General features: G+C 36.8%; 1 protein-coding gene across 1 annotated transcript in view; it reads right to left on the reverse strand.

Moving 5' to 3' along the window:
• Positions 1-520: 520 nt before the first annotated feature.
• Positions 521-21740, reverse strand: part of LOC121428988 (atrial natriuretic peptide receptor 1-like) — a 54565-nt gene continuing 33345 nt past the window's right edge. The window contains exons 7-22 of the mRNA XM_041625885.1: positions 20457-20541; positions 18425-18548; positions 17384-17446; positions 14985-15062; positions 12615-12719; positions 12281-12352; positions 11045-11195; positions 10237-10386; positions 9740-9911; positions 8499-8651; positions 7629-7752; positions 6956-7024; positions 5265-5439; positions 2384-2482; positions 1755-1846; positions 521-598 (exon numbers count right to left, since the gene is read on the reverse strand). Of these exons, the coding sequence (XP_041481819.1) occupies positions 554-598; positions 1755-1846; positions 2384-2482; positions 5265-5439; positions 6956-7024; positions 7629-7752; positions 8499-8651; positions 9740-9911; positions 10237-10386; positions 11045-11195; positions 12281-12352; positions 12615-12719; positions 14985-15062; positions 17384-17446; positions 18425-18548; positions 20457-20541 (1757 nt within the window). The 3' untranslated portion in view covers positions 521-553. The remainder of the gene's footprint in view (positions 599-1754; positions 1847-2383; positions 2483-5264; positions 5440-6955; positions 7025-7628; positions 7753-8498; positions 8652-9739; positions 9912-10236; positions 10387-11044; positions 11196-12280; positions 12353-12614; positions 12720-14984; positions 15063-17383; positions 17447-18424; positions 18549-20456; positions 20542-21740) is intronic.

Consider the following 21740-nt stretch of genomic DNA (forward strand, 5'->3'; position numbering starts at 1 on the left):
CAAGCCAAGCCGTGCTTTTAAAGGGGAAGTTCACCCTGAAGAAAAGTTTGTTGTAAACATAGCAAAACAAAATAATATAAAAATATTGGTGAAAGTTTGAGGAAAATCCATTAAAGATTAAGAAAGTTATGAGAATTTGAAGTTTTGGATCTGTGACGTCATAGACGAGCAGCTGTCCCATATGTTATGTCATATAAAATGCTTTTCATTTTTAGAATGGTTCTTGATGACTTATTTTTGTTTTCTTTCCATGATTGGGTACAAAATGATTTGTCTACTGATATACAAAAGGTACAGTAAAAAACAATTTTCAATTTTTAAATTCTCTGAGAAAATTACATTTCATTGATTTTTTTATATCATTCGCTATGTAAGAATGCTGCTCGCATAGACGTCACAAATCAAATAACTATAACTTTTTGTATTCTTTGATGGATTTTTCTCAAATATTCGGCAATATTTATTTTGATTTTGCTTGTTATTTGTTCAATAAAAATTTTGTCAGGGTGAAATTCCCCTTTAACAAGAATGACTGGAATCATTCTTCGTTGCACTATTTCTGTGAAAGCAACCAATATGTCGTCTGTTTCCCTTTTCCCTGAAAAAAAAGAAAATTAATTTCTCTCAAAATACTAAAATTATTTAGGGGTACAAGCCATGATTCAGATACTGGTTTGAAACCGGTTATTATAAATAAACTTTTATGAGGACGTGCTGCCTTCAAGAAAAACTAGTACTTGAGAATATAAAACATGAATGTGTTCAATATTTAAAGTATTTTTTTCTCTGACTCATTTAATTTCAGTCCAATGAAATACTTGTCAAAATATATGTCAATTGCATCTTATGAAAGGGATTTAATTTATAACTCTTTTACTGTTTGTGCTGTGTAATATGATCTGAATTCTCTGTACATTTTTTTTGGAAATAAAATAAAAACAGATCAAACATATATATTAAGCTATATATATATATATATATATATATATATATATATATATATATATATATACATATGTATATATATAATTATTTATTTAAATTAAATACCGTAAATACAATCCTCCAAGTAAGGGGACATTTTAAAGTGCAAATGACACTAACAATTAGGAACACAGGTATGGATCCAAGATTATATAATGGGCCGGAGGGGGGGGGGGGTAGAGAAAATAAATCAGTTTTACATGGATTTTATTTTCAAAAACAAAGTCGGTGATTATTTCAACAACAAAAATTCTATTTTCTATCCTCAAAATATGAAATCAGGAGGAGTATAATTGCGAGTTTTCACACCGCAATGCAGAACGAAATCAAGAACGCAGTAAATGTATTGAAGATGGAATTCAAATCGCAATGAACAGCCGAGAGGCCTTTGTCGAAAATTGGAGAACAGGAACTGTAGATCGTCACATATGTCTTTGCAGAGTCCAGGGGTCCGTTTCATGAAAGTAGTCAGCACTGACAAATTCTCTTTCTCCGACAGTTACCACAGTAACAGTCAGAGGCCAGTGCTTCTTAGCCAATCAAAACCAAGGATCTCACTGAAATAGTCTGCACTGACCATTTAGTCAGTGTTCACAACTTTGATAAAACACCCCCCAGGACGAAACCGCTATTTTGTATCACCAATATCGAGAAAGACCAATTGGTTGCTCTTGTTCACGGAGAGTATTTGACAATATTTTTTTTGTTTCTTGAAAGCGTTCAACGTAGCGATGTGAAAACTCTCTAAGTATGATGATGAATATACAGACCTTCATTTCGACCAGTCCTCGCAGCTCAAGTACGAAGACTTGAAACTTTTCTAGAATCGTCTTGCACGTCAAACTTGTATGAATCTTTAGTGCTGGCAGGAACAGAATAAACCAATGGAGAGGAAATAAGATTATAGTGTGAGGCCTTCATCAATTTCAAGCTCTAAGCTTAAGATGAAGGTCTCCCACATTTCTAAATATATTATGTCATTATGTATACAAATTTTTTTTTCTGCTATTTGTTTTAATAATAATAATAAAGAAATTTATCAGGTATAAATATATTATATTTCAATTAGATTATTAGATTGTATATATGCATATGTTACAAATTATGTCATTGTTATTGGAATGTGAAAGAAATAAATAAAATAAAATGAAATTATGATTGGAGAATCGTTGATTTGAGCAGTTCAGAAACTGTGGCTCTTACTATGTCTACCAATTTTGTCTAATTACCCCTTTGGTCCAACATACTTGGTCTAAGTGTTATAATGTCATTTCGTCTTATGTCCTAATGTCCACTTGTCTGCTTATTTGACCCTGTCTTCGACTTTCTTTCTAAGTGATTTAGCGGTGTCAAAGGCCACTTCAAAGGAGGAATACAAAGAGGAAAATAGATGTCATACCTTCACCTGTTGATTCCATGCGAGATGCGGTGTTTACAGTGTCTCCAAATAGGCAATACCTTGGCATCTTAACACCTATCACCCCGGCTACACAAGGACCTGATATTGATTTTATTTGAGAAATATATAATAGATATATATTTCGTAATGGAGATGATGATCATAATAAAAATATTATAATAATAATGGTGGTGACTTTTTACCTGATTGCTAAGGAAGCATTAATGCTTGTAAGTAAGCAACCAGAGGACCGACGGCTTAAGGTCCCATCCGAGGGAACTGGTAAATGCGGATTAACGCCTTGCACTTGTGCACCAAGTGGGAATCGAACCTGGGGCACCGGAATCCGAAACCCCCGTTCAACGGACAGAGCTAATAATGATGATGGGTGTGGTGATTGTGATGATAAAATGATGATAATAAGGATTATTATGATTATAACGATGACAGTGGAGGTAGTGGTGGTGATGATCCTGAAAATGATAAATCAATAGTAGCAATGTGTCCTAATGATAGCTTTGATATCAAAATGAAGAAGAAGAAAAAGAAGAATTAAAAACAAAAAGAAAGAATGGAAAAATAGAAGGGTGCAGAAGGGAAAAAAGGTACGTAACCTAGGTGTGGTATTTGATACCAATATGTCTTTTGTTGAACATGTATCTAGCACATCAAAGTCTGTGAGAAATCAATTGCGGAACCTAGGGTTTATTCGAAAATTCTTTAACAAACAAGCATGTGAACAATTAATTCATGCTTTAATCACATCTCGGCTTGATTTTTGTAATTCTCTTTTCTATGGACTCACAAAACAACAACTTAATAGACTGCAATCTCTTCAAAATTCAAGTGCCAGACTCCTCACCTTTACACCGAGAATGGCCCCAATCATACCAGTTTTACATTCTCTACATTGGCTTCCTGTCCACAAACGAGTTCAGTTTAAACTTTTATTATTTGTATATCGAGCCCTCAATGGATTGTCACCGCAATATATCCAGGATTCCCTTAGGCCATACAATCCTATCCGCACTTTACGATCTACAGATTGTAAGCTGCTTCAAACTCCCCGTACCTATCATTCCTGGGGAGACCATGCTTTCTCGAATGCAGCAGCCAGGTTATGGAATATGCTTCCTCTCTCACTTCGCTCCATCAAGACATATACTACTTTCAAAGATCACCTTAAGACATACCTATTCAAATTGTAACTGATTTTAAATGTATTTTGTTGTATTCCATTTATGATTAAAAGAAAGATGATTCATCCCTTCCCGTTCGCTGGCTGTTCATGTGGGACCCGGTGTCCTCATATTGCTAGAGCTCCTGTGAGTTATGTACTGACTGGGTTTACCCCTTAAATTGTCAGTGAACGGGGCAGCTAGAGGGCACTGGGTTCCGCATGATGATGGGCTGATGGATGGGTTGGGGTGAATGAAGCAGATGTGAAATTATTATTCTTACATTGCACTTGTTCATGGTTCTTGTGTAGTATTTATATAAATTTCTATAAAATCTAATTTTTACATTGTAAAAGAGAACTGTTGCTCGGCTAGCGCCATGAGCGTCTACTGACGGTGTGTGCGCTCTACATATATACACTATTATTATTATTAAGTAGAAGAAAAAGAAGAAGTGAAAAAATAAGAAAAAAAATGATAGAAGAGGAGGATAAGAACCACCACAAAAATTACAACAGGGGCCTATAGACCAATTTCACAACGTGAGAGGGCAGCAGACTGGTCGCCATGCTGCGGTGGGCGAATCAACTTTTATAGTACACAAGTCAATAGGGTATTTGGTACATTCGTTCGATTTTTTTCTTATTTTGGACCAATTGAGCAGATTTCTTGTAAGATTCACAATGAGCATTAATCGGAGAAGTTCAGGTCGCAGCTGTGCTGTGTTCAATTGCCACAACAATTGGAGAAAGAAGCAAAGTGAATGTGAAATTCACTCGCCTTGGACTCGTGAAGCCTGTTTGTGTGTGAAGCCGTACTCCCTGCATAGGTTTCCAGGCCGTGATGAAGGAATGCGTCGCCAGTTTTATTCTCTTGCCTTGCCCCCTCCTTTTGGATACTTATAGGCCTGCATAAAATGTGGTGGTGGTGGTGGTTTTTTTGTGGGGGGGGGGGATTTATTTGATCATGCTTAGATGGAAATATCAGTCCCTCGCTCTCTCCCTCTCTCTCTCACACACTCTCTCGCTAGCCCCCCCCCCTCTCTCACTACCCCCCCCTTTCTCACTATTCCCCTCTCACTATCCCCCTCCTCTCACACATACTCTCTCCCCCTCTCCCCTCTCTCATCCTCTCTCTCACTCTGTCTCGTTAACTCTCCCACTACTCTAATACAATTTACTAGCAACAAAAAAGTGAGCTCCCTGATGAAAACCAACAGCGATTCTTGGTCATCATCAACTCACTTTTACTGACAAAACTAAGGGGAAAAAGTAGCCAAAGTGCAAAAATTCATCATACCTTCATCGGTCAGATAAGGCCATTGTCTTACATCGTCTACCCAGGTGTCCATGCTTTATTTTATTGATTTATGATGAAGTTAATGACACAATATCAGAGCTTATCTGTAATCTGTCATTTAATTTGTACACAGAGCCAAACGCGGTCAGCGCACTTGCCCACCGCAGCAATGGCGTCGCCGATATAGGGCCAAATACATAAACCGGCTGTGAAATTGGTCTATATCAGGCATAAGATTATCATGCTAAATAATAATTTCAAAAGGACACTCAAACAATTTAAATATTACCTAGCTTAGAGAGAAAAATATTATCCAAAGACAATCTGGGTTTAGTGCTCATTTGACGCAAATTTATCACAACTGATGACAATATTTTTTAATATTTAGGCCCACAACTGCTTACCTGAATGTATACCAGCACGAAGTTTTAGCTGTTCGTTCGGACGATGCCTGATTTTGAACGATTTGACCGCTCCGAGCAGAGCTAGCGACATCTGCGCGATCTCACGAGCATGCGCAGTACCGTTTCTTATCGGTAGTCCCGATACAACCATGTAAGCATCACCAATGGTCTCAACCTGTATTGGAGGATACAGTAATATCAAATGCTACAGGGCGATTCCATGCTAGAAAAATCAGCCATTTTTTCAACCTGCTGTCCAAACGAACGAACAACAATTTGCTTTGTGGTAATTTTAAAGTAATATTGGGTAGACATGGACAAATCTGACAATCAACAAAAATGTGTCGTCCTTAGGTGAATTAGAGCTTAAAATGTAACGTGTCGTACGGGACTTTACTGCGTCCCCTACGACACACAACATTTTCACCTCTAATTTACCCATAATCAATTTTTTGTGTTGGTTATTAGATTTTTACATGACTACACACTATAGCTTTATCATTGACAAAAATGAATTTTTTATTGCTCAAGCATTCGGCTAGGAAACTAGAAATTGTTGTCAAAATGTAATTATGTCCCGTACGACACGTATGGAATCGCCTACAGTCATACCAACGAAACTGCCCACAGACCGATCAAATGCTACAGTGTAATTTCCAATGGAATCGATCGATCGGTGTCTGCACTACCGCATGGAGAAGACGAAGGCTTTCTTCATGTCCCTTCAGTTTGGTGACCCGACATTTGCTCCTGCGACAATCGCCCCGGGCTTAATATCGTCTAAGATCTAGTGTTAGGGTTAGGGTTGCAATAGGGTTTTATGTTAGGTTTAGGAATGGGCGGAAATCCCAGGGGGGGGGGGCAGGGGGATGTGTCCCCCCTACTCAAAATAGTAGGGGAGGGGACACAATATCAAATGTCCCCCTACAATTTTGTGGTATTTTATGATGGAAAGACACACATCATTCAAAATCGAAATAAAACATGTATTCTAGGACGAGATTACCTTACTTCTGGGATGATAACTTTTTTTGCTTGTCAAATCTATTTTTGTCGAATTTACCTTAAATTTGGGGTGATAACCGTTTTTGGGGAGTTTTGTTTTGCTTGTCAAATTTCCAGCCCCTTGTCCCCTCTGCCTTTTGGGAGAGATTTCCGCCCCTGGGTTTAGGGTAGGGTTCATTGTAAAACCCAGGTTTGAAATTGGTTATTCAGCGGAGCAAATGTCATGGAACCGTTCCTTCGACATAACAACTGAAAAAAGAATAATTATAGGGAAACCAAACACGTGGTCCTTGTAGACAGATGATCATTGTACGACACCTTCCGGTTTTCGTTAAAGCAGGTTTGGCTCTATTACAGAAATGGTCCCATAATCATGCAACTAAAAATACATAGATATAGCAAATGTTTTACAGGCAAAAGGTGAGTGGAAAAATATTGATAAATTTCTTCCTTTGGAGGAGAAAGAGAATGTTCATATGAGGGCAGATGCAATCATTGTCATCATATTCTGGGTGTATCTTGAGAGAAAAAGAGGAAGGCCCTTGTCGTATAAATTAAATGAAATTTTTTAATATTTCGGGGTGCCATACCCATCTCCCAGGATCCCCCATCTGTACGCCAAAGTTAGTAAGTCCATTCCAACTAATTCACGAAACTACAGTGACAGTATGTAACAAAGGAATTACCTTATATACGTCGAAATGAGCTATGATGCTGTCGAAACACGTGTATAAGTCGTTTAAGAGAGCAACAACCTGAGCGAGAAAAACGATTGTGAAGCTAGAATAAATATCTGAATATTTCAGCAAAGTATTTTCCTGAAAAATAACCTTAATATCAATACTCTGACGACATGGCGAGACACGTTATAATTGACAAGTTGACTTATAAAAAGTTGCGTGTCGACAAATCTTGCCAAGTCGACTTACAACAGTTATCAACGCGAGGTGCGTTATAATTACATCGTGCCACGCGACTCATAGAAATCTGCCTTCGAGGCGAGTTATGTTATACATTATAATAATATACATCGTTATACATTACATATCTCGTTATGTCAACATTAGGCCTATCATTTCTAATAATACTCCTTAAAAGTCGACCTGAAAAGATAGCTTTCCATGGTTGTGGTTGATCGGATCAAATCTTTGTAAGACGAGACCCTGTTAACATGGATACAGTCAAAACCGGTCTCAAGGCCACAAATTCCGTCCTTGGCTTCGAGACCGAGTCAGGAATGTTTTCTCCGACAGCCTCGTGACTCGAAAATCCCAGCTCGACTACAACTCAGCCAGTTCAAATTGTATAAATTTTATCATATTGTCTTTCTCTCACAGACAATGAAGAGAACGGACTCACCTCTAAAGGTGTACTCTGGGAGGACAAGGCAGTAAAACCAACGATGTCGCTGAAGAAAATGGTAACATTCTCATAAGACTCGGGGTCAACGGACTTTCCTTGCTTCAGCTGTTCGGCTACCGATCTAAGGTAGATATGAAAACAGTTTCGTCCGAAATGTTGGGAATAGATTTTTTTAACAAAAAAAATTGCAATATATTGAACCAGTGCATTAAAACAAAATAAATACAATTTATTGTATTGTTTCTTATAGATCCGTATCCATAAACTTGAATAAAGTTCTGAATAGAAATAACATGTTGATGTGCTTGATTCATATCGTGATTTGTATTGATCTATAAAGATTTTAAGAAAAAAAACCCAATCTGATGAATAAAAGATAAGCTAAAAATTTACCTCTATAACTCCTTTTATCAATGATTTATTGGATCCTTTGTTGTTTGTTTGCTGCTCCCTTTACTTGTGCGCCTTGGGCTCCTCTAAGGAGATGGATATGGCGACAGATAAATCGCATTTATAATGAATATTATTATTCTTATTAATATTGATAACCAGGGGCGGATCCAGGATTTTCCAAACGTGGGGGCCAATTTTTCGTGTGCGAAAATTTGACAAGCAAATAAGAAGTCTTCAACCACGAATGAAGGATATTTCGTACTCGAAAAAAAAATGACAAGCAAAAAAAAATTTATTGGTTTTTCGTACCAGAAAAAAAGGCCTTCTTGTTCAAAAGAGAGGCGCTACTCTGTTTTCATGGCATTTTTAAATTAAAAATTTTTGCTTTTCAAATTTTGCTTCTCAAACGGGGGGGGGGGGGGGGCGGGGTGCCCCCCTTGGATCCGCGCCTGTTGATATGAACAATAAACACACCTAGGAAGTACTTCATAGAGCAGTGTCTCTGATCGCTTCTTCTCTTCCAGGAAGGCCGCTGTCCTTTCTTCTACCAAGGCTTCAAGGTTGGTTGCGTACTGCTCCATACGATTCAGCAGGTTGTCCAAAATATTGCCACCGCTCGAAGTTCCTCTGTAGAAGAAAATGTTAGTCAACGTTACTCTTTCAATTTTTTTTCATGGAATCTATACTCCAATTCCATTTTTCAATTCTGTCTTCCTTGAAGAAAGGGGATAAGTTCAAAATGAGAATCATAATTCTGTTAGATTTACTATGGCTGTTCGATCCACTGCCTTCGCTTTTTGAAGTTCCTTGAAGAAAACAAATGTCATCAATGTTAACTCTATCGAGGTAAATTTCCTTTGTAAATAAGTAGTTATGTCCCCTTGTTTCTTTCATCCCAACAACATTCTCAGTTATTTTCATGATGTGAACGTGGTATGAAACGGGGTATTTGTCAGAACAATGGCCCTTTTCACACGTGAATCTCGAATCATTGTAATGATTGCTATTGTAATCCTGACTGTGATTAGCGTTCGTGAGTCTAGTCATGTTCTAGTTTGGTTTCACACGAGCTAAACATTCGTCATTAGCCTTATTTTCCACTGGAATCATCATTCAAATTGCGATTTTTTTTACCATGTGAAAGGGTGGATTGAAGAAAGAACATGATTTTATTTAGGAAAAAAGATTGAAGGAGACCACCATTGTGAAAGAATAAACGAGTGAATGGTTAGCTTGAAACGAATTGCAGCCTCCTGATCTAAGTGTTTAAATTATCATCCTTATGATTTAATATTTTTAACTTTCCCCAGAAATTGAAAAGAACAAAATCTCTGAAGTATGGTCTCAACTAAAAGATATCAAGGTTTAATTGGGCTGCTGGGCGTACGTGCTAGCACTCTTGGCATCGATAATTTCACAGTTAAAGTGCTTTTTGGAGTTTGGAGTATATACAAGTAAATTACCACACCAGTCATTTTACTTGTGAGTTGAATTGTTGGTATTGGTTCAACACAAATGTGTATTATTACAACACCTTTGGTTATTACTTATAAACTCTTTGGCGCCATGTTCAATGTCTAAAGGGTGTAATTGAAATAATTTAGGATGTGGTCTTTAGAGACACCAGATGGTGTTTGTTTTACACCCAAATTTAAAGTCTATACCCCGTATATAAAGCCCCTTTGGGATCATCACTTGTTGATGGGGATCATTACTTGTTGATCTTCTTGAGTGTAGTCTGCAAGACGCTTGCCGTCGGTCTATCACCCGGGTTCTCGACCCAGCATCTCTTCATTAGATCCTTGATGACAGGGTCCCACGCTGCTTCCGGTACGACAGGACGAAACGGTGGTTCACTTCCGGTTGACCTCAGTTTCTTAAGGATTTCTGTCGATAGCGGTATAAAGAGATATTAAAAAAAAATCTTTTCTTTGATTCGATACTCTAAAGACCTATCAATGTATTTAATTATTCTTGTTATCATACCACGTGTCAAAGCATGAAACATCATCCTCGCCATCATCTTCATCATCATATTCATCATCATCATCATCATCATCATCATCTTCATTATCATCATCATCATCATCATCATTACCATCACCATCATCCAATTAAATATGATTTGGTCATGCAGTTTCAATTTGCAAGTGATGGGAGGTTCTGTGAAACAGGACCCTGTATGACTTGATGAATAATTGGGCGGGTTTACCATCGGTATCCATGATTTTTCTTTCTTCGTCAAATGGTCCACATCGCGTCCCTATCTCGAGCATTATAATTCCCAAAGCATATATGTCTCCCTCTTTACTCGGTGACATTGAAGGGTCTCGGAGGTGCTCCGGTGCTCGCCACAAGAGCTCTAAATAAAACCAAGAAAGGCGTATAATGTGAATTCGGGTATCATCGATGTACATAAATATGTAACAAACTTAATGTGATTTTTCTCTTTTTGTCAATATGAAAATTTCAGTTTGTTATTTTACACATACTGAAAATCCCATAAACTTCATTTAATCCTGTTCATGACATTTTTGTTCATTATGCTCCCTGATTATAAGGAGTCAAAAGGGATTAATGGGAGATAAAGAAATCCCATGATCTAATCCACCGGATTAAGAGGAAGAACCGTCATCGATCTGTACCTATTAAACTGAAGATAAATTGATGAAAATTACAATGTTGATAACAAAGAAAAAGATCTGTTGAAAATCATTCTGAATTGGTTTACCCGGTGTGCGAGTTTTTATGAAATCAACCCTCCATGGGACAGGACTTGTATAGTGACCCGAAAAGAACAGACCACCTAATGAATATTCATGACGGTGTGCATATATTCTCACAAAATATTGATAAAATTTAAAAACTCAATAACTTCGCTACTTGTAATCAGATTTTGATGGAATCTTTAACGTTTTTATCAGTTAATTTCACTATTTTATTGAGATAGTATTATTTTTAGCCCGGAGTACCCCTTAATCATGTTCAACATCGTATTTTCTCCAGTGTGTCACTCTTACTGTAATTGTTATCCTCATATTTGTTGGATTTTCTGAAAGAAGGGATGCCAAAGTCGGTGATCTTCAGCACGAACCGGCCATCGACCACGCAGTTTGATGACGTCAGGCGACCATGGACCCCAATGGCACTATCGTGGATGTAATGAAGCCCCTGAAGTAAAAAATAAGGTGCAAAATGATCGAAGAAAAAATTATTCTCCTGCAGTAGTTTGTTAAACAATGGAGGCATTATTTCATTGTAAATCCCCAACCTGGACAAGCTTTCATGAGGCGATTAACCGGGCATGGTGGCTCAGCGGTAGAGCGTCCGCCTCATGAACGGGAGGTCGTGGGTTCGATCCTCGGCCGAGTCATACCAAAGACTTATAAAAATGGGACCTTCTACCTTCTTGCTAGGCGCTCAGCATTTAGATTGGAGAAGGGTAATGATAACATGTTATGTTATGCAGGGCCCGCTGGTAGAGCAGTTTCCTAACTGAAGTGGCTACCCTGGGTAAATAAAACATTATTATTATTATAATCAGTGACTTACATTTCTAAGCTACCCGAATTAGTGCATCTGATTGGCTGGAAGCAAGCATAACAAGTAAAATGAAACCGGATTGGAAACAGTAAATGCATTGAAAATGCCTGCTAAGATGGCAGTGAACAGTTGCAAATTCTCTGTCGAAAATTGGTGACCCATACGGAACAGCAGGGGCCGATTGCACGAAAGGGTCTTTGCAAGGACCGTCTTTCGTGTCGCCCATCTTTTATGATGCGCCATGTGAAACGCATTTTAAATAAATCATCTGCAAACATATTTCATTCGTCCATTAAAATAAACAAAATATTTGTTTATAAAATGATGTGATATATCATGACATTGTCTAAAATTTGATTTAAAAGCAAGCTAACGAATCTTATTCTTTATCATAAATTTCAGAAACACCCCGCTTACAGCGTATCATAAAAGATGGGCGACATAAAGACGGTCCTTGGAAAGACCCTTTCGTGCAATCGGCCCCAGTTTCGTCCCGAGTTTTTGAGCTGACGCAAAATTGCGAATATGTCGTTAGTCCAGAGTCAAGGACGGAACTGCTATTTTGATTCACCAATTTTGGACAAAGACTTCTTCGTTGCTGTCTGTCATAAAGGGCATTTCACGATACATTTTCTATGTTCTTGAAAGCGCCTACCTGTTGTCTTCTATCGTACAACACCCAATTCTTAAAGTAACAACATGTCATTACTTACCCTGACTGCATCCATCAACAGAGATTGTCTAAACATCAAGTCAAGCTTTAGCTGGTCGTTCTCCAAGATGTCCTTATCGAAGAAAAAAAAACACGTTATGATAATATTTCACATTGCTTTTGTTGTTGTTATTGAAAATGAAATAAAATGGGAAATTTTGAATATGTTTAGGAATAAAGAATGCATAATGAGAGTTGATTAAAGAAATAAAAATATTAGATATATCAATATATGGATAAAATACAGATACATTACCGCAATACATAACAATTTGTCTTCAAGTAGTATAACCCATGAAAAATATGGAATAAAGAATAAAAATAGGCAATCTTACCTGTAGGCTTCCTCTGGGGCAATATTCAGTCAGAATCGCTTGGTTGGGCGGGTCCACGCATGCGCCAACAAAGCGGACGACATTAGTGTGTTCAAGATTTCTCATCTGCATACGTTTATTACAAGACAAAGAAAAATAATTTGCTTGCTTCGTTTTTATGATCGGTTTTTATTATCTCTACTTTCACAAGTGACCAAGCATGAAATCATATAATTATAAGTAATGTAGGCCCTACAGCCCCTTACAACATACAAATATCATAAACAACCTTGCTACGGTATAACTCGTGTATATAACGGGTAATAGGCCACTTAACTCTCAAAAATAATCAAATATTCATCACTAGCGATGTAAATACAATCGTAAAAATAAAAATGTGAGACATTTATATATTGTTTTGCAAGCATTAAAAATATCATACACATATGGAGTACTTTCTGAATAATATATACTTGTTTTTGCCTCACAAATAAAAATAAATTTTTCACAAAAGAGATACAGTACATGAATAATAAACTACGCAAGGGCATACAGCTCATACAGCTCAAGGGCACACGGGTGGTGTGGTCCAGTGGTTAGAGCATTGGACTCATAATCGCAAGGTTGTGAGTTTGAATCCCAACTCTGCCATTGTTTCCACTTTGATAAAAAGGCCCAAGAGTGATATCTGTCGTCTCTTACATGAGCCACTATGACTGATTAACCTAGACGTAAAATGTTTCCAAGGTAATCTGGTTATATACCAGCTTGGTGTTTACCAGCAAAAAAAGCGGTCCTGCCGAGTTCCTACGGGAGTTACCACAAACAGAAACAGAAAGCTCATGATTGGGAAAGAATGTTTTATTCCAAGACATTCGGTGATTTTTTTTTTGTAGTGATGGACTAACGGTGGATATGGTATATATTTTATCTGTCCATTTGCTTCTGACGCCCCTGCACGTGATTTTTTTGAGTCGTCAGAAGTTTTCTACGATCAGAAAAATTGCCACGAGTGACCTCAAGATTTGATAAGATCTGACACGAGCACTAAAATCACTCCACGATTTAGATCACGATTTTAATCGTGGCGAATCATGAAAGTGTGAACTATGTATTGCGTAGTTGTGCATTACGAAAATTAGACGTATTGGGGATTAGATTATGAGTACCCACAAACACAGCATACATTTCATTTCATTTATTTTCCACAAATCAATCAAAATACAAAGAAAAACATACAACTCATTCCGAAATAGTATGCATAATTACAATATAAAAGCAGATTCTAAGTGGATGGACCTAAAGTAAAGCAAAAGCTTGTTGTGGATAGGCCCTTAACAAATAATTTATGTGTAATCATTGATAGCTACAAATAATTATAGAAAAAATAGAGCTGAGCTCGGAGAAAAGTTACAGAAACTGGACAAGGACGAAAACAGAGAACGTTACAAAGAACAGGGGCACACAGGTTACTAGACAAGACAAGGAGGACAAAACAAGACATAAAAGAAAGAAAGAAGACCCGTCTATTATATTGCTGTTCACGATTGCGACGTTTAAGCATGACGTAGAATATTTTGACAGAATTGATCGTATGCCAGTGAAATAGTAGACGGGTCCTTTGTAAGGGTATCTGCAGCTGTAAATATGAATACATGTAATTCATTACAATGGTAAAACATACGGACATAGTGAGGGGATGGAGCACCTGGCAGACGATCGAAGAAAAGAAAAAAACTAGATAGTTGCTAGGAGAGAAAAAGTATCAAAGGACCGAAGCAAAACTTAGAAGAGGTATGTGGCTTTAAAGAGTTTCCCTGGCTACCAGGTGCCCAATCCACTCTCTGACCGTCTTAAAAGTAATACGCAATTGAGTACAAATAGATAAATATATATTGTGTATTTAAAGCTTCATGAATGACGTCTAGAGGCACGGCAATAAAAGAGAATATGAGAGAAAGGCAGCTTTGATGATTGCGTTGGTACATATTCACACAAACAATGCCCTATATAGGAATAATTTCAAAAATATTTGCAAAAAACACTCTTTCATGATTATGATCTATAAATATTTATTTATCATTTACAAATGATTCTCTGAACAATTAGGGACTGTTCATGTGTATCTTTCACTCACTTTCTATAATCTTAGCATAGATTATACACCACATTGAATATATGAACAAAAAGAGAAGTAAAATGTGATTATATTCGATTCTTACGTAATCATTCTATTAACCATTCAAACTAAAAAAAGTGAGATATTGAATACATAATTAGATCGGAAGTAGGGTATAGCATCTAAGGGATTGGTGTTTTCCCTTTGAATAAAATGGGGAAGGGGTAATACTTATGTAACAGATAATTCAACCGATAAATGATATCACTTACATTTCTAAGTTCCTTGAGGACATTTTTATTCAATTCAATCTTTCTCTGGCTAATTCTCTTCACCATGACTGCACGACCCTGAACATGGAGAGAGAGAGAAAGAGAGATCAATAAATTCAATTTTGAATTGACAAGGTTATTAGAAATCAATTTATCCAGTCGCGGTCACATTATTACATGGATCAATGTATTATTGTCAACCATGCATTATTAGTAACAGGCCGTTTAATTGCATTTATATTACCAGTCATGTTATGTTCGTTTCATGTTAATCTACTGTATTCGCGTTTCAATTGCTTGCTTATATATACCTGTCAGATAAAACACAGTGACCGAAAGTGCACAGCAGAAACTGTGGTGTTCATCCAAGTAAATATACTGCGTGTTTTTTTAAAAAATGACACCCCATGAATCCCCAATTGAAGGGAAACGTTAATCATGAACACAACATTATCTATGGCCAAAAAGAGTATCTTCTTCCTTGTTTATATGGTATGTGTAATAAATTTAGTATGAGAGAAGATACTTTTTTTCAGACCAAATGTGATTGTGTGCTCGTGACATATTTGTCTCAGTGTGAAAACATCTCCAAATATAATAGTTCACTTTGTAACACACTAGCTGTGGACAGTCATTATGTCCATAGTGTCAAATTATCTTTACTGTTATATTTAAGCGTGAAAACAGTGAGAATCATATTTTCACATATTTTCACAAGTCAACTTGTGTCAAATTATCTTCATACTGTTAAATTTGAGCATTTGCAAGTGTTATTCTCTTCTTCACTCTGTGAACACACTGTGAGCACTCAAACTGTACAGGTGTCCACAGTGCAAAATTAAAATCTCATGGTCCACACTTTCAAAACACTGTGAACACACTGTAAACATACTGTGAACACACAGTGAACACGCTTCAAACACACTGTGAGGACATTGTGAACACACTGAAAACACCATATGAACACACTGTGAACACACTGCAAGCACACTTAACACAATGCACACTGCGAAAACACTGTGAACACACTGTGAAAACACTGCAAACACACTGTGAACACAATGTAAGCACACTGCAAACACACTGTAAACACACTGTGAACACGTTTTAATCACACTGTGAAAACAGCAACTGTGAACACACCGTGAACATGCTATGAACACACTGCAAACACACTGTGAAAACACTGTAAACACATGGTGAAAACACTGTGAACACACTGTGAACACACGGGGAGCACGCTGTGAACACATTGCAAACATATTCCAAACACACTGTGAAAACACTGTGAACACACTTTGTACTCACTGCAAACACACGATGAAAACAAATTGAACACACTGTGAGCACACTATGAAAATACTGTGAACACACTGTAAATACATTGCACTCTGCAACCACACTGTGAACTCACGGTGAGCACGCTGTGAACACACTGAAAACTCACTGTCAACACACTTCAAACACATTGTGAAAACACTGTAAACACATGGTGAAAACACTGTGAACACACTGTGAATACATTGCACACTGCGAACACACGGTGAGCACGCTGTGAATACATTGCAAACATATTGCAAACACACTGTGAAAACACTGTGAACACACTGCGAACACACTCTGTACTCACTGTGAAAACACTGAAAACTCACTGTGAACACACTATGAAAATACTGTGAACACACTGCGAACACAATGTTGACACACTATGAACACACTACAAACACACTGTGAATATACTGTGAGCAAATTGTATCATTACCAGCAGGGATATACAATCTATATACACGCACCCAATAGAGTGGATAAGTATCATTATTTTATTTTATTGGTTGGGGAAAGCTAATTGGACCAAACCTTGCAAGATTCTGTCAAAATATAGTAGGAAAACTAAACAGAAATATCCACTTCATTCAAACACTACTCTAAATACGTTTAATAATTCTTGCAATTATGGAACGGCTTAATGGCATGGAACCCGAGTCCCGTAACACAAATCATTGTAGTCAATGCGACCATTAATCTTTGTGTTGCGGCTTCTGAGCACACAAGGTCATCGCCATCTGTAATTTCTGTTTCCCTTTTTGAATGGGTATTTCGATTATTATCTTTGATATATGGAAAACATAAATTTTTAAACAGTAGTTTGTATAAGAAGCGGTGGATAATTGGTGTTTCAGGTCGGGGTAAAATGTATACACTGGTGAAAATGTAGAGGGGATCAATGACAATCAACCTTTTACCGCAGTTCTAGACTCAGGATCATAAATATTTAATTTTGTTTTCACCCAATCATTAATGCAGATGCGCAATCCATTATCACTACTACCGCGACTAATTTGATTGGACTCGTCATTAATTTGTAATCTAATAGTACTGCTATACTAAAAACAACTCACCTTGTATCTGGCAATAGTTGCGAATATCTGGCCTCCATCATGTAATTCCGAATTCATTGATCTCTATTGTGAATTAGATTAAAGGTAAAACGTGCAATTTATAGAAGAATATACCAGCAAAAACGATAAATTCATTTTTTTAAAACTAAGATTTGAAATCAGGTATGGTGTGGTACGACGTATAATATTAGATCGTGCATCGCTGTCACAATACTGAATTGCACATGTATATACAATAAAACATTAAAAAATGTACAGTTTATGACATTAGTAATATTTACATGAATGAAAAGTACACATAATGTATCACATATCTTACTGGCCTCATTGATATTCTACAAATGCATTCTGTAACCATGGAAATATTCATTAAAAAACTTAACGGTTACTTTTACTCTAACCTAAGATTTATTCAGTCGAATAGTGAATATTGATATTGAACATGCAAAAGAATGAAAATCTCTCTCAAACTGGATGGAAATAAGAAGTTACACCTTTTTGAAGCGAGCATCTACCCCTCAAAAATAATAAAAATAGCAAATAAAAACAAATCACAAACTGCGCAGAGATGAGTGGGATGGTGATATTATAAGGCAACTCTTTCTTCTTTTCTATATCATGACATGAAATTTAATTCATAAATCGATAAAGTATTAATTATTAACTGAATTGAGTAGTGTATTGATTTATAAATATCTATGAAGAGTTATCATCCCAGTTTGTAAAAACCAAATTATCCGATTATTGAATAGACAAACAAGCAAATTAGAGGCGGTTAGATAACTTATATATAGAAAGATAGATAGATAGATAGATAGATAAATAGAAAGAAAAAAATCGGTAGGTAGACAGATAGATAACTAGATATATAGATAGATAGATAATAGATACACAGCTAGATAGGAAGACAGATAGATAGATAAATTGATAGATAGATAAATAGATAGACAGATAGATAGATAGATACAGTAGGCAGACAGATATTGATGAATATTTTCATATTTCAAATAATAATTGAAGGGGAAAAACGTCTTTCTTTACCCGCGAAGATATGCTAGAACGAGACGTTGCCGTGGCAACCGATTTACCAATCTCGTCAAATAGAAGCTCATCCCACGTGACCTTCCAAGACATGCTCATAAGCTCTGCATCAAGTCGATGTTTCCTGATTATAAAAAAGCCATAAAAATATTATTACCGACTATTACCATGTTACCTTGTCAGAGGATTAAGCGACTTGATATACGCTTTCAAGGGAAAGCAAAGTAATCTCTTATGTCTTGACTTCTTTGTGGTTTTACGGTCAAATAACCTTAATTCACATCGACTGCCGAGAATTCAAGACTGGACATTATCATTATCTTTAATTACTGCTATCATCCGCAATATTTGTCTTACCACTTTCAAAAACTCACTGAATTCCAGGCTTTTTACACAAGCTATATCCTTTAAATTGTTTAAAGCCTTAAAAATCCTTTATATATTTTCTCTTTTTCTGTACTGCGCCATGAGCATCTTTTCATGATTAATACCGGCGCATTGCAAATTTCCATATCATTATTATTAGTACTATTATTATCATTTTTGTTATCATCATCATTACTATTATTGCTGTACCATTTATTGATTAAATGATACTAAATTGAACGGGAGTCCTGAAGCATGTCATTAGTCTATTTATTTATTATGCAAAAATAATATTGAGGAAAACTATCATTCAATTTAGTTAAAATTGATTAAAAAAAGGAATTTGTATATATGAATTATGCATAATATCAAATAATGGAGGGTAGCGAAACGAGGGCACTCTCACCCCTGATTCGTTCTCACCCTACTTGAAATAAAAATGTGCGATTGTGCACAGTGTGTCACATTGTGTGTGTTCCACAGTGTCTTCACACTGTGAAACACAATGCGAAACTACCTTCACACTGTGTGTGAGCAGGGACAACAGACTGAATCTCATAGTCGACCGTGTGAACACGAGTGTGAACAGTCACACTGGAGTATTTTAACAGTGTGAATAATATTTTCCCATAGTCCACAATGAGGTCACACTTTGTACTTTCTGCAGGGCATAGTCTGAGACATATTTCTTTGCTTGCTTTATTTCTGCTAAAGCTTACCAATAAACAATTTATGATAATAATAATACTACTACTGATAATAAATATTAATTTGTATAGCGCAGCTGTTAAATGGATAAAGTCAGCTGCGCCTTTTCAGAGCTCTTTTTGCTTGTGTTTACACAGCAAGTTTTCTTATAAACTAAAGAGATATATTTTCCCTTGTGATTTGAAGAGAGTCAAGGATGGAGAGCTTTTTATATCAATTGGCAGGCTAGTCCATAGTTTGGGGGCAGCAAGTGCAAATGCACGGTCACCAAGTGTGACTTTTGTTTTGTGAAATGGGATCTGGAAAAAATAATTTATCTGTGGAACTTCGCAGGCTTCGACTTTGTGATTGGGCTTTAAGTTTAAGTAATTCTGTAATGAAATATGGGGCTTGACCGATTAATGATTTATATACAATTAACAGATTTTTTAAATGTTACCCTCATCAGAAGTTTAAAAACTTGTAACTGAATTCATAGACTGAATTAGGTTTCTTTGCCTACTCTATTGCTAGCAAAACTTACAGACAACCTTATTAGTAGTTAAAAACCTACCGTTTTCAGAGACTGAAACAGGTTTTTGCCACTTTATTTTTAGAAAAACTCGCCGACAACCTATTAATAATGTTGTCCTTAAGTCAACGGCACCACAAACATGATCAAGATATCAGAAATCGCAATAAAATCTTAATTATAAAACAATTTTAAATCCATCCAGGAATCTTGAATCATGGGCAGTCAGTTATAATTCTCTTAATCCCGTTGAAGCAACCAAAAGCGCTTGGTGACGCCTAAAACGTCACGGCAACAGAGAAATGTAAGCTTCTACCTTGCAATTTTCAACTGATTCCACTAAACGATTCGTAACTGAATAACAAAACAATACTTTTCTCTCAAATATTCAATCGGATAGCGCTAACTTCTGCCCCTAAAACATGTAAAATGCTTTGAAAGCTTTACCTGTAAATAACGAAAAGAATCCCAGCAGACGCCAGGACCACCACCACGGCTACGATACCAACAAGACCCAGAAATGGGAATTCATCTGTTTCAATTCAAAATAAATAACGGAAATTCTTGTAATAATCAAAAATTTTTGCAAAGTATCCACATATATTATGAGCTTACACTGTAAAATCTGTGGTGTTAAAACTGACACCAATTGGTGTTAATAGAGGACCACATCCTGAGGTGTTAAAATAACACCATAGAGATTGAACATAACACCAAATAGTGTATATGTAACAACCATAGGTGTTGTAATAACACCTATAGGTGTAAAACTAACACCACCAATTTAACACCGGTGTAAAATAACTTGTGTGGTATGTTCACCGGTTAACACCACAGTTTTTGCTGTGTAGCATTAAAAATTATAATAGTTTAACGCATGCAACGAATAATGACCACTTCAACAACTTCATGAGTAGAAAATAAACATTTAACCGCATGGTTGGCATTGAACTAAATTTGCCGGACAGGGGATTTAACCATTGATTTTTTTTTTTGGAGAATGTTTACTATACATGCCCGTCAAAATAAGGGCTTTGTATCAAGGGCAAGGACTGCGGCACTGGGGGTTGGGGCTATGGAGGTGGAGGCAGTAAATGTATACAGAATTACAAAAACGTTAAAAATCATCAAAGTTTGATTTCTATGTAGGTTCAGCCCTCACCCAACTCTAAGCTCAGCCCCCCTCCCGAAAATAGTTCCATATCCCGGCAGTGCATTCCGTTATAAATTGATAAATGGTTGTCTGATTTGCGTATTTATTCATTCAGTGACGCAAATCATAATGGTTTATTTTTGTTTTTGAGAGAAAACGAGGCCCCTATCCATAGAAAATCCAACCCCAAGCACCTTCTGATGTGGAGATTCACCCGCCTGGATCCCCTAACAAATTGGAGACTACAACTTAATATGCGCGAAGCGCACATCACGAGCGCGAAGTTCCTTGCGGCCGGCCGTGCGGGTCTCAGGGCCCGCTTAAGGGCCCAGAAAAGCGGGTCCTGGGAGTACTAGGGTTTTAGATGCTCTCTCGTGCATGCTATCTCAGGTTAATTTGTCAGTATATGATGCCACCAAGTAAATAACAATTCAAGGAATCAAATCATACATTTTGGCTTAATAAAACTTCTTTTCATATGTCATCGCGCACAGCGTTGACGCACTACTTAACTTGAACATCGGCTTGGATATAAAAATCTAATTTCAGTTTCTAAATATATGTTTGGGCGGGAGAAA

This window comes from Lytechinus variegatus, chromosome 15, assembly GCF_018143015.1.
Source record: "Lytechinus variegatus isolate NC3 chromosome 15, Lvar_3.0, whole genome shotgun sequence".
NCBI classification, from domain to species: domain Eukaryota; kingdom Metazoa; phylum Echinodermata; class Echinoidea; order Temnopleuroida; family Toxopneustidae; genus Lytechinus; species Lytechinus variegatus.